Source organism: Nuphar pumila, chromosome 15 (assembly GCF_984573655.1).
Source record: "Nuphar pumila chromosome 15, dmNupPumi1.hap1.1, whole genome shotgun sequence".
Lineage (NCBI taxonomy): Eukaryota > Viridiplantae > Streptophyta > Magnoliopsida > Nymphaeales > Nymphaeaceae > Nuphar > Nuphar pumila.
Window position 1 is genome coordinate 35,306,430 of NC_143263.1, and position 12,442 is coordinate 35,318,871.

General features: G+C 36.5%; 1 protein-coding gene across 2 annotated transcripts in view; it reads right to left on the bottom strand.

Annotated features, from left to right (window-relative positions):
- Window positions 1–596: 596 nt before the first annotated feature.
- Window positions 597–12,442, bottom strand: part of LOC149815115 (uncharacterized) — a 65,005-nt gene continuing 53,159 nt past the window's right edge. For both annotated transcript variants that reach the window (XM_089989170.1, XM_089989172.1), the window contains exons 9-10: window positions 1,325–1,418; window positions 597–1,015 (exon numbers count right to left, since the gene is read on the bottom strand). In XM_089989170.1, the coding sequence (XP_089845296.1) occupies window positions 928–1,015; window positions 1,325–1,418 (182 nt within the window). In that variant the 3' untranslated portion in view covers window positions 597–927. The remainder of the gene's footprint in view (window positions 1,016–1,324; window positions 1,419–12,442) is intronic.

Below are 12,442 nucleotides of genomic sequence, written 5' to 3' on the forward strand. Positions count from 1 at the left end.
ATTGTTTTTTTTTATCATGTATTTTTTTTATTTTAATGCATAATTCTTATATAAAGTCACTTGTTACGAAGAATCTAATATTGTTCAATGAAAAAGTTAATAATCATGTATAATTATATGTTTTTGTAACTTAGCTATTGACATATTAGCTTGAAGTTTAGTTATTTCAATTGTGCATACACTAAAATATAGTTGTGACTCGGCCGAGCAAACCCACTAACTTGGTAACCCAGTAGGGGTCCGATCCGAGCCCTACTCACAGTTTGCCAACTATGATAATTAATACTTAATGACATGCAATAGAGTTTTGTTATTGCAAAAATTTATGGGCTTGAAAACTCGCAGATAGTTTTCAAGGATAGACCACTGAAGACCCAAAGGGGTTGCCCACATGGTTTCAGATACATGGATAGGAAAGTCTCCATCTACCCCAAGTTCAAGTCCCCATGTGGGCGCCTCCTTCTGCAATTGGAGGAGGGCCCCATGGAGTTTTACGCTGTAGGGACGGTGACCGTAGGTATGACAAGCTAAGACCAACACAACCATGTCCCTGATCCCAGGTGTAGTTTCTTCGTGCAATAGACAAAGAAAGGATATACTGCTGAAACAAACTTTATAGTATCATAACCAATATCAAACCGACATATTCCAATTATAGTCCAAAATCGAATGGCAAGCAATACAATATGACATCAAAAGTAGCACTAATCAGCAAAATTAATGACATGATACTGTTAGATAAAGCAAACTGTGGAAGCACATTTAACCATCTCCATTTCAGAGGGAGGCAGGCCCTGATGCTTAAGTTATAACACCATTTGAACCAACTCATTCATTAACTGTACCTATTTGTCACAAATGCAGTCTGCTCTCACTTTTTATCATCACTGATAATGCTTGAGCGAGCATGAATGTGACTGACTGATATTATGAGCGTGAAGTCTCAAGCCCGAGCGTAGCAATGATCCATTTGCAGACATCATCCATTTCTTCAGGGACTGTGTAATGGCCCAACCTGCACATAACAAAATGCAGTATAAAGATGGGAACTTTTTTTGTTTTTGAATAGTCCAAGCCCCTGCCCCCAATCACCAACCACATATTGGCTGGCATTCGGTTGGTAAAACCCTTGAGATCCCCCTTCCCCACCGGGGAGTACACCCAGCTTTGACCGTGCAGCAAGGGGCACCACCCGTGGGTTTCAAACTTGTGATGTCCCATCAACTTGATGACATTCACAAGTTGCCCCTACCAGATGAGCAGATCCCTTGTGGGACAGTTTCAACTTAACTAAATGATAATAAAGAGATAAGGGAATGCATACCCATTGTATGATTTGAATGCCATGTTTCGGAATCCTGAAGATGTCAAAACCTCTGCTGATTTCTCTCCAAACTTGTAACGGACAACATCATCCCCTGAAACCAAAAGGAAAGACTGCGATATAACGCCATTTGCTTCAGAATCAATAAATCTCCTCAAAACAGCCAAAAGAATAGGCATTGCGATATATCATGATATATTATGAATAAAAACCTTGATATTTTTCTTTTTTTGTTTTCTTCCAGATTTTGTCTTCCAAAATGATGTGGGTTTAGAAAGAAGATTTTTAAGGAATTTATTTGGGAAAGTTCATGATTCCTAATTGATATTTTCTCACCCATTTTATATGAAGTATTTTTTTTTTAATTTCCATTTGTTATCTGTCTTTTCTTTATTCTTTGTTTTTCCTTTCACTTTGTCGGTTTGCTTGGTCGGAGGTCTATTCTTAATGCTATGAAAATCTTTGTAGGTTGCAGTCTATTTACCTTTTTTTTTCTCTTCTCATCCCTTTCTGTTTGTGCCCATTTTCCTTTTAATTCAAGGTATACTCTATGTTTTCCTTGGCGTGTTCAATATTTCAATGGCTTTTATTTTTAATTTCTGTTTGGCTAGAACACTTGCTGCAGCGAATCCTGCCTTATAAAAGGCTTACTTTTACAATTTTTTGTCTTCAACTAGGTTCAGCTGGGTTTGTGTATACACACTTCGTTGACATTTTTTTTTTCAAGATCAACTCTTAGTTGTAGGCTTGTAGCTAATGAAATTGCCCGAAATTTACCAATTTTTGTATATAACTATATAAGTAACCAGGTTGCTGATAGTAACGATATATAAGCTACATATAGCTGATATATGACGGGTAAATGATAAATTATTGATATATTGACTTGTGACCTTGTTTTAATGTAAAACTATATTCCATCTCTATAAACAACCCTTCATGTTGCATTAGTAATCAAAACATCATATGCATGATGAGGCTTAGGACATGAAAGCGTACAGTGTGAACATATGCTGGACTTGAAGTCATGAGTTGGAGACTTTGAATCTCAATATGTCAACCCTGCAGCTTCTACGAGGAAGACGGGGCAAAGGAAACTCAAGGGCTTGTTAAAGAAAGTGGAAAGGTCTAGGATGCCATGTGCTGCACATTGTCTTCATTGGAGGCTTTTCCTTTGAAGCTTGTTCTTGTAGTATGTTCATGTGCATTTTTTTTTAGTAAAACACAACCAATTTCTGGATAAAAACACAGGCACATATAGTGTTTTTGGTTTTGAAAAAGTAGAGTATACTTGAAAGTGCAAAGTATTAAATAATTATGGGATGTGTTTTCCCATGTTATTGTAGATTTACTTAAACTAGTATAGTTGTTTATTATGATTGTAGGTTCATAAGATGGAAGAAAACAAATTGGGGCATAAAGGTGTATGACCTAGCATTGTCATTCATAATCAACACTGATGGCAACTTCATCTTGATTATACATAACTTTAAAATGAATCAATTCCATTTTGATGAGAGGATTGGAAAACAGTGACAATAAGCTTGTAAAGATGAAGAACTCACCCGAAGAGAAGCTACGACTTGATGACATGTTAAGTTGTTTTAAAGAAATGGTTTCTACAAGGAGAGAAGCTCAAGGGAAAGGAAACATGAAGTAGAGCAGTTGTCCAAGAAGACAAAGAACAAAGGGTCCAACAAATGAGAATGATAAAGGTAAGGAAAAATGAAGATGGGGTCCACAAAATAGGATGATAAAGATAAGAAAAAGGAGCATGTCAAAAAAGATGAATGAAATCACAACAATGATGATGTATCACCAAAGAGGAGAAAGATAACTAAAACATTCTTGTTTTCCTTTTTCTAAACAATATAAACAATGTAATTCCTACAATGCCTTTTCAAGGCATAAATCGTAACTTTTAACTCTCTTTGGTAGCTTTTACATTCAGTTTCAGACTTCCATAACGCACTTGCAAGTTGATGTGGGTGTGCAGCGTGCCTTTTGACAATTCCATGTTATTAAAATAGCCTTCTACAATCGATTAACAATTTCACTTGACTTTTATGACGTTATTAAGCATGTGCAGTAACATGTTACTTTCATGCTTTACCATCAACTCTCAAAAACGTGGTTTGCAAAGTGACTACTTAGAGATCACCTACTCCATAGTCCATACCTATGTCCTTGGTTGCCAAAGCCTAGCCTATTGCATTTCAGTACATGGTTTGTGTTTGCTCACATCGAATATCGTCATTAGTGCAACCATGGAAAGATCACCCAAAATTCTAGATCCCTGTGAAACCATAACTTTCTACCATTCAGAACTCTGGATAGGATTTTTCAGACATGTTTATCACCTGTGATGGACCTGTTTATAGTTGAACATTTTAATTAATGGAATGCCCTCATCTAATCTAATGCTATCACATTGGAGTGTTTGATCCTTGTAAGCATGCACAGTACATCTTTAAGTTTTTAGGTCCACATGAAACACTCTTCCAAAAAATACAAGGGACAACTCAACAGGGGCCTTTTCCTACCCTAGCTTGACAATTGGAAAGGTCATGAAATATGAAAATTTTAATTGCTTTGAATGGCTTTTCCTACTAATGAAATTATTTTGAGAGAGAACAAATTTCCACTAAACTAAAAATGAAGATGGTGACAAGGAGCCACAAAATATTAGACTAATATCAAGGAACAAGCAGGAAAAGAACCCTAATCTATTAGGACAAATCCAAGATAAATCAGTTTCTGGCCATTTCAACTAGCAAACTTCCTTATACAACATTTGCTTAGTTAAATCCCTCTTCTTCTAAATTACGAGGCATTATTCCCACACAAGTGATTGACTAGCCCTTTAAGTGGTAGATCATGATGTTCTATTTGTTGGAAGTAACAATTTTGAATCAAGATTCAGAGATAAAAGAGACTAGAATTTCCTTGGACGAGGCAATGGAAGCAATAATAATTTATTACCAGGGCAGAAATGCTGGTCATGGGATTTTGCCATTGCCCAATGTATCCAATTATACTGGATTTTGTGGTTAGAATAACAGAAAGAACCTCTATGGTCCTTGTCAGATTTGTGGATTGCATAATCACATTGCTAGAACATATATGGATCGATATAAAAAGTGGAGACAGATTTTATAAGCAAATCAACAACCAGCAACTAATTATCATAATACTGGCATAGATTATGGCTATAAAATAGTGTGTAAAAATCATCAGAGAAATTCTTATAATGACAGGGTGACTGAATACCAAAATAATGACGAATATAATGGTGTAGTTGCTGATTACGAGGGAGGAATTGCTGCCTTGAATGATATCTCACAAGGATAATCAAATTTGCTCTGAATGCTGTGTCCCTTTGTATTATATTCCTAACAGAAAACTCGACAAAATGGTGTGTCACATGTACTTTTAGGCATGTCCATGTGACACAGCTTGTGTCAATTTTAAAGATCTGGCAATTCATTTGTAGAAGGCCTTTGGTGCATAATTAGTGGAAACATGTCATGTGACAAACAATTCGAATATATTTTTCTACCATAGTCCTTTATAAACAATCTGGTGTATAGTTGTAAGTGACTGGATTACACATTCCATAGATCATATTGGCTCAGTTACTCTACAAACTCACAAATATCGTTTGCTTCTTAAGAATGTGTTCTTAGTGCCAAACCTTAAATAAAATCTCACTTTAGTCTCAGGAATGTTTAGAAAAATTTGATTGTGTTTTGTCTTTACACCTGACTCTTGTCTTGAAGGCGCGATTAATGGGGATCTCATTAGACATCATGTCACAGAAAACTTTACTCCGATCATCTCAATCATGATGTCATTGTGAAAGTATCTTCAATAAGATACTATGATCAAGACCTCAATATTCTTGATAACAAACATGTGCACAATAAGAACACTTAGAGCACTTGTGCACAAAAGCACAACTCACAAAATATCACAAATGCACAAAGGCATAAAAATGAATAACAAACTTTATAAATCACTTGGGCTTTGACCCAAAGCCATGGAAATACAATAGGAGGAATCCCCCTTTTTTATAGAGGAGGTAGAAGCCTTGAAGGGGCTCCACTTCTAGTCGTTGGAGCCCCTCCAACGGTCACAAATGTGACCGTTGGAAGGGGCCCAACTACTAGAAGGTGGCCCTCCAAGGTGTACACTACCTTTTACAAAATAAAAGAAAAATAATTACAACATATTCGAAAAATGAATATGTGCAAAATGACTAAACTACCCCTGTGACTATTACAATAAATAAATAAATAAATAAATAAATAAATATATATATAGGTAGGTACATATACATATATATGTGCATGTATCTTCCTATGTATATAATATATATATATATATAATTACATTGATTTGATATTACAATTTAACACCCCCCCTCAAACTTAGGGCATGATGACCGAAAGTTTGCCAAGAAGAAAGTTGAACCGCGGAGAACACAGTGCTTTGGTGAAGAAATCTGCCAACTGATATTCAGAAGTGACATACGAAAGTTCTATGATTCCTTTCAGATGGCTTCCCGAACATAGTGCCAGTCCATCTCAATGTGTTTAGTCTGCTCATGAAACGTATGATTTTTGGCAATACATATTGTACTCTTATTATCACAACATAGCTTGGTGGGCCCTTCTAGGATCCCCATGTCTTCTAACAGCTGATGAATCCATACAATTTTCATGGTAATAGTTGTCATGGAACGATATTTAGCTTCAGTTGAGGATAGAGACACTTTTTGCTGCTTCTTGCATCTCCGTGAGATCAACGAGTCTTCTAAAAACACGCAAAAACCAGTGGTGGAGTGACGGTTATTTGGGTCACCTCCCCAATCAGAGTCAGTATAAGCAATTAACTTTAATTTAGAAGAAGAGAACAATAATACTTCCTTATTTAGTGTGCCCTTTATATATCTTACGACCCGCAAAATGGCACTCATGTAGACTGATGTTGGTGCATGTTGAAACTGACTTGCAGTATGAACTGCATGAGAGATATTTGGTCTAGTAATACTCAGATACATTAATTATCCCCTCAGATACATTAATGATCTCACAAGCTGTCTGTAAGGGGTGGGATCAGATAGATGAATATCATCATCAATCTTCATTTTGGCTCCAACTATAGCAGGAGTTTCACAAACCTTATCATCCGTAATACCTGACCTGTCAATAATCTCAGAGGCAAGTTCAGTTTGAGATAAAAAATACCCTCTATGAGAGTATGCTACTTCAATACCCAAAAAATAAGTTAGAAATCCCAAATCAGACATTTCAAATCTATTCTTCAAAAATGTTTTTATGCTTTTAACCCCCTTAGAATCACTTCTGATTATAAGCATATCATCCACATATAAAAGCAGAATGACAATCCCTGCATTGGTTTTTTTAACAAATAAGGCAGTGTCAGCGAAACAGGATGAAAATTCATTTTCTAACATTACGGAGTTAAACCTATCATAACAAGCCTTTGTTAAATTATGTATATATAAATAGTCTTTTCTTTTTATTCTCAAAATACCCGATAGGGGTATTTTGGTAAAACCCCATGTAACCCCTTTTTCCCTTTTTCTATTTTTCCTTTCTTCTTTTTTCTTTTCTTTTTTCCTTTTTATTTTTTACCTTTTTGTAAGACCACAAGGGCCCCACACATGTAGTCGTTGGGGCCCCAACGGTCTACATGGGAGCCCCTTGTGGTCCCTTCTACATGGCTCCCTCCTCTATAAATAGAGGAGGTTTTCCTCTTGTATGGTAAGGGTTGTTTACCCTCTTTTTTTCTTCTTCAATAATATCCAACTTATGACTTTTGGTCATTTCTCCCTTTTGTGGGTTTTTGTATACACTTTTAGTGTTTGTGTTCTTGGCTCTTGGAATCACTCTTGAAGAGTGATTTGCTTTATTGGTGCTTCCGCCGCTCCTCCCTTTTTCATTACATGGTATCAGAGCAAGGTTGGTGATCCGGCTTCTACCTTTTTGGTGCCTTGGGACGCGTGCCGCTCAAGCTTTTGAAGAAGGAAAGAAGACCGTTTCGGCTCCCATGGAACGTGATTCTAAAGTTGAGCTTTCTTTCAAGCTCAATGGATCTAATTATCTTATGTGGGCCTCCGCTATGGAAAATCATCTAAGAGGTAAGAAACTTTGGGGTTTTGTTATGGGAACTACTCATGAACCCTCTCTTGTTCTCACTAAAATTGAAAATGATGTTGAAAAAGCTTTAGATGACGATGAACGCATCAAAGCTATAAATGATCATCAATCCAAAATTGAGAATTGGGAAAGTAATCATGCCAAAATTTTGGCATGATTTATGAACAATGTGGACCTCAAAAATTGTGCAAATATTGCAAAATTTAGAAGAGTCAATGAGGCATGGTTCTTCCTTAAGGGTATGTATACCCAAAAGGATCTTGCTCGACAATTTTTTTGTCAAGAGAAAATTCGTTCCACTAGACAAGCGGATATGAGTGTCAGTGACTACTTTAGCTCTTTAACCCCTCTTTGGGATGAGCTTGTTCTTCTTGAGCCTAAATGGGTGGCTCCGGAAGATATTGAGTTAAGAAGAGAACAAATTGAAAAGGAGCACTTTTTTCAATTTCTTCATGGTCTACGACCGGAATATGAACAAGTGAGGGCATCCCTTCTCCATAGAAGTAAAGCCTTACCCATTGAAGACGCCCTTGCCGAAGTTTGCCCAGAAGAAACTCGACTTGGCTTAAGTATCAAGAGTGATGAAGTTTTGGCCGTTTCTAGGCCCGAATCTAATGTAAAAGCATATAGACCTCCCCACTTTAACAAAAATAATGGATATAGAAAGGGGGTGATTTGCCACTATTGTAATGAACCGGGTCACATTAAACCGGTTTGCCCAAAGCTTAAAGGAAAAGTGGCCGCGGTTGGAGAAAATTCTCCAAAGAAAGAAGAAGAAAGTGTCAAAGAGGGAGATATCAAAGAAACTCTTAATCATATCTCTGAAGTTCTCCAACATCTTCTCAAGACTTCTTCACCTTCAACATCCGGAGCCGCCATCGCCTACTCTTCATCACCTCCAGGTACGTGGATACTAGACTCTGGTGCTTCTTTTCACATGGCATCTCATAAAAACTCGCTTTCTAATGTTTTTTTCCGAACTCATATCTTCTTATGTTTCAACGGCCGATGGGACATCTTTAAAAATTGAAAGTATTGGAACACTTGATTTTAAAACTTCTCAATCCTTCTTTGTTCCTAAAGTAAGAGTCGTTCCAAAAATTAATCTAAATTTTTTTTCCGTTTCCCAAATCACCAATCATGGATGCCAAGTCTCTTTCTCACCTAAAGATTGCACCGTGCAGGATCTCCAATCAAGGAAGCTGATTGGGCAAGGCCATAGAAGGGGTGATCTCTATTTTATGGATTTTTTGACTCTTCCATCTAAGTTATCTTGCAATCTTGTAAAGGACAAAAGTATTGGAATTTGGCATGAGAGACTTGGTCATCCAAATTTTGTAAAAATGTCTCTTTTCCCTTTTTTGAACAATACTTGTAAAGACAATCACATGACTTGTAAAGATTGCATTTTTGGGAAATCTAAAGCTACTCCATTTCCTCATAGAAATTATTTCACCACTCGGCCTTTTGAACTTGTTTATTCCGATGTATGGGGACCTTCCCCTATTTTGTCCAAAGGAGGATTTTCGTACTATGTGGTCTTTATTGATGACTTCACTCGATTTACATGGATTTACTTCTTAAATTGCAAATCCGAAGTTTTCGCCTTCGTTAAAGAATTTCATGCGATGGTTAAAAATCAATTTTTAGGAAATCTATCAATTCTTAGGTCCGACTCAGTAGGTGAATACATGTCCAATGAATTTCAAAACTATTTAAAAGAAAATGGAATTTGTCATCAACGTTCTTGTCCAAACACTCCGCAACAAAATGGACTTGCGGAAAGAAAGCATAGACACATAATAGAAACCACAAGAACCTTATTAATTTCAAAAAATATTCCAAAATCTTTTTGGGCCGAAGCGGTTCTAACCTCAACGTATCTTATCAATAGAACTCCTTCATCTTCTTTAAAAAATCTTTCTCCATTTGAGAAACTTTACAATATGTCTCTCGATTATAAAAGACTAAGAATTTTCGAATGTAAATGCTTTGTTTTAACTCACAAAAATGATAAACTTTCTTCTAGAGCTATTGAATGCATTTTCCTAGGATATGGCGAAAAACAAAAAAGTTATTGATGCTGTGACATATCAAATAATAAACTTTATATCTCAAAAGATGTCACATTCTTAGAAGAAGAAAAAGGTTTCTCACATAAACCAAATGAAGATATTGATTATTCCTTTTTATTTGACTTATTGCCTCAAAAAAAGGTCATTGATGATAATGTTGAATCTAGTGAATCGCTCATAGACGAATTTGAACCTCCAAATGATGACCAAAATTTACAAGAAAATGTACAAAGGCAAATACAAGTCTACTCTAGAAGAAATGAAAGTAATTCTCCTTGTGCCCTTGAAAAATTCTCTCAAAATGAGTCAACCGAATAAACCTCTCAAAGAAGATCAAATCGTATTTCAAAAATACCAAATAGATTTGTATCTTATGATTCTTTTTCTCCAAATTTTCGAGCATGACTGCTTGCTCTTCACTCAATTCATGAACCAACTCATTATAATGAGGCCAGACAATATGCTCATTGGAATGAAGCAATGGAACTGGAACTTAATGCACTTAAGAGGGCACAAACTTGGGAAATCGTTGATCCACCCAATGGTAAGAAACCCATTGGATGTCGATGGGTTTTTAAAGTTAAAACTAAGTGCGATGGATCTTTGGAAAGATATAAGGCCAGGTTAGTGGCCAAGGGATATGCCCAAGAGTATAGGGTAGATTATGATGAAACCTTTGCCCCTGTTTCTTGAATGACTAGTGTTCGAGCTCTTATTGCAATAGGCTCTGCTAAAAAATGGCCAATTTTTCAACTAGATGTCAAAAATGCTTTTTTAAATGGAAATTTAAATGAAGAAGTTTACATGGAACCACCTCCGGGTATGAATTTAAATGGTAAAATTTTGAAATTGAAAAAGGCCTTATATGAACTTAAGCAAGCTCCTAAAACTTGGTATGATAAGTTTAGTAATGTATTAATCAATTTAGGATTTACTTGTTGCTATACTGACACTGCTCTTTTTGTTAAGAAAACAGGTGATTTCATTGTTATTCTTCAGTTATATGTTGATGATATGATCATACTGGGGATGACAAAAAGGGGGTAAATGATGTGAAGTCTATGTTAAAAGAAACTTTTGATATGTCTGACCTTGGATTCTTGAGATATTTTTTAGGAATTGAAGTGGCTTACTCCCCACGAGGATACATTTTATCTCAAATGAAATTGGCCGCAGACATTTGTACCAAATCTGGAATATCTGATGAAAGAAAGTTTAGACTCCCGAAGTTATCAATGCAAAACTCAGACTTGACGATGGTGTTCTTCTTGAGAATCCAACTCCCTATTGTCAATTAATTGGATCTCTCACCTACTTATCCATAACCCGTCCAGACATAGCTCATGCGGTTCATGCTGCAAGTCAGTTTCAGCATGCACCTACTACAATTCATATGGCGACTGTAATGAGAATTGTGCGATACATCAAAAATACCATCTCCAAGGGACTCTTTTTATCCTCTTCCTCATCTCTTGAATTAACTGCTTTTACTGATGCTGACTGGGGAGGAAATCCCAATGATCGTATCTCAACTACTGGTCTTTGCATTTTTTTAGGTGAATCTCTCATCTCGTGGAGGTGCAAAAAGCAGCAAAAGGTCTCTCTATCATCCACTGAAGCTGAATATCGGGCTATGGCAATGACAATAATGGAAATCGTGTGGCTCAGAGGGCTCCTTGGTGACATGGGTGTCTTCATTTTCTCACCCACCAAGCTCTGCTGTGATAACAAAAGTGCGATCTACATTGCAAGCAACCATACGTTTCACGAACGGACCAAGCATATCAAGATGGATTGCCACTATGTTCGAGATGAATACCTCAGAGGAACCATCACATTACCTTATGTCACTTCCGAATATAGACTGGCTGACTTCTTCACCAAGGCGCTCCCAACTCCACGATTTATGTTTCTTCTTGGCAAACTTTCAGTCTTCTCCCGGTAAAGTTTGAGGGGGCGTGTTAAATTATGTATATATAAATATATATATACATATACTTATATATATATACATACACATATATATAAGTATATATATACATATATGTATATATATTCAGTCTTTTCTTTTTATTCTCAAAATACCCGATAGGGGTATTTTGGTAAAACCACATGTAACCCCTTTTTCTATTTTTCCTTTCTTCTTTTTTTCTTTTTTCTTTTCTTTTTTCCTTTTTATTTTTTACCTTTTTGTAAGACCACAAGGGCCCCACACATGTAGTCGTTGGGAACCCAACGGTCATATTTATGACCGTTGGGGCTCCCAACGACTACATGGGAGCCCCTTGTAGTCCCTTCTACATGGCTCCCTCCTCTATAAATAGAGGAGGTTTTCCTCTTGTATGGTAAGGGTTGTTTACCCTCTTTTTTTCTTCTTCAATAATATCCAACTTATGACTTTTGGCCATTTCTCCCTTTTGTGGGTTTTTGTATACACTTTTAGTGTTTGTGTTCTTGGCTCTTGGAATCACTCTTGAAGAGTGATTTGCTTTATTGGTGCTTCCGCCGCTCCTTCTTTTTTCATTACAGCCTTAGGGGCTTGTTTTAAACCATAAAGTGTTTTCGAAGGTGAAGCACTTTCCCTTCGGGAGTCTCCATTCCTGGTGGAGCATCCATATATACCTCTTCATTCAGATCACCATTTAGGAAGGCGTTTTTAACATCCATTTGATAGATGTTTCATTTGTTGATTGAGACGACAATGATGAGACATCAAACAATGATCATTCAGGCTAAGGGGCAAAAGTTTCTTCATAGTCAATCTCGTATTCTTGACTATATTCCTTTGCTACTAATCGAGCCTTATATCTCTCAAAAGATCCATCGCTTTTAGTTTTTACCTTAAATATCGATCTACA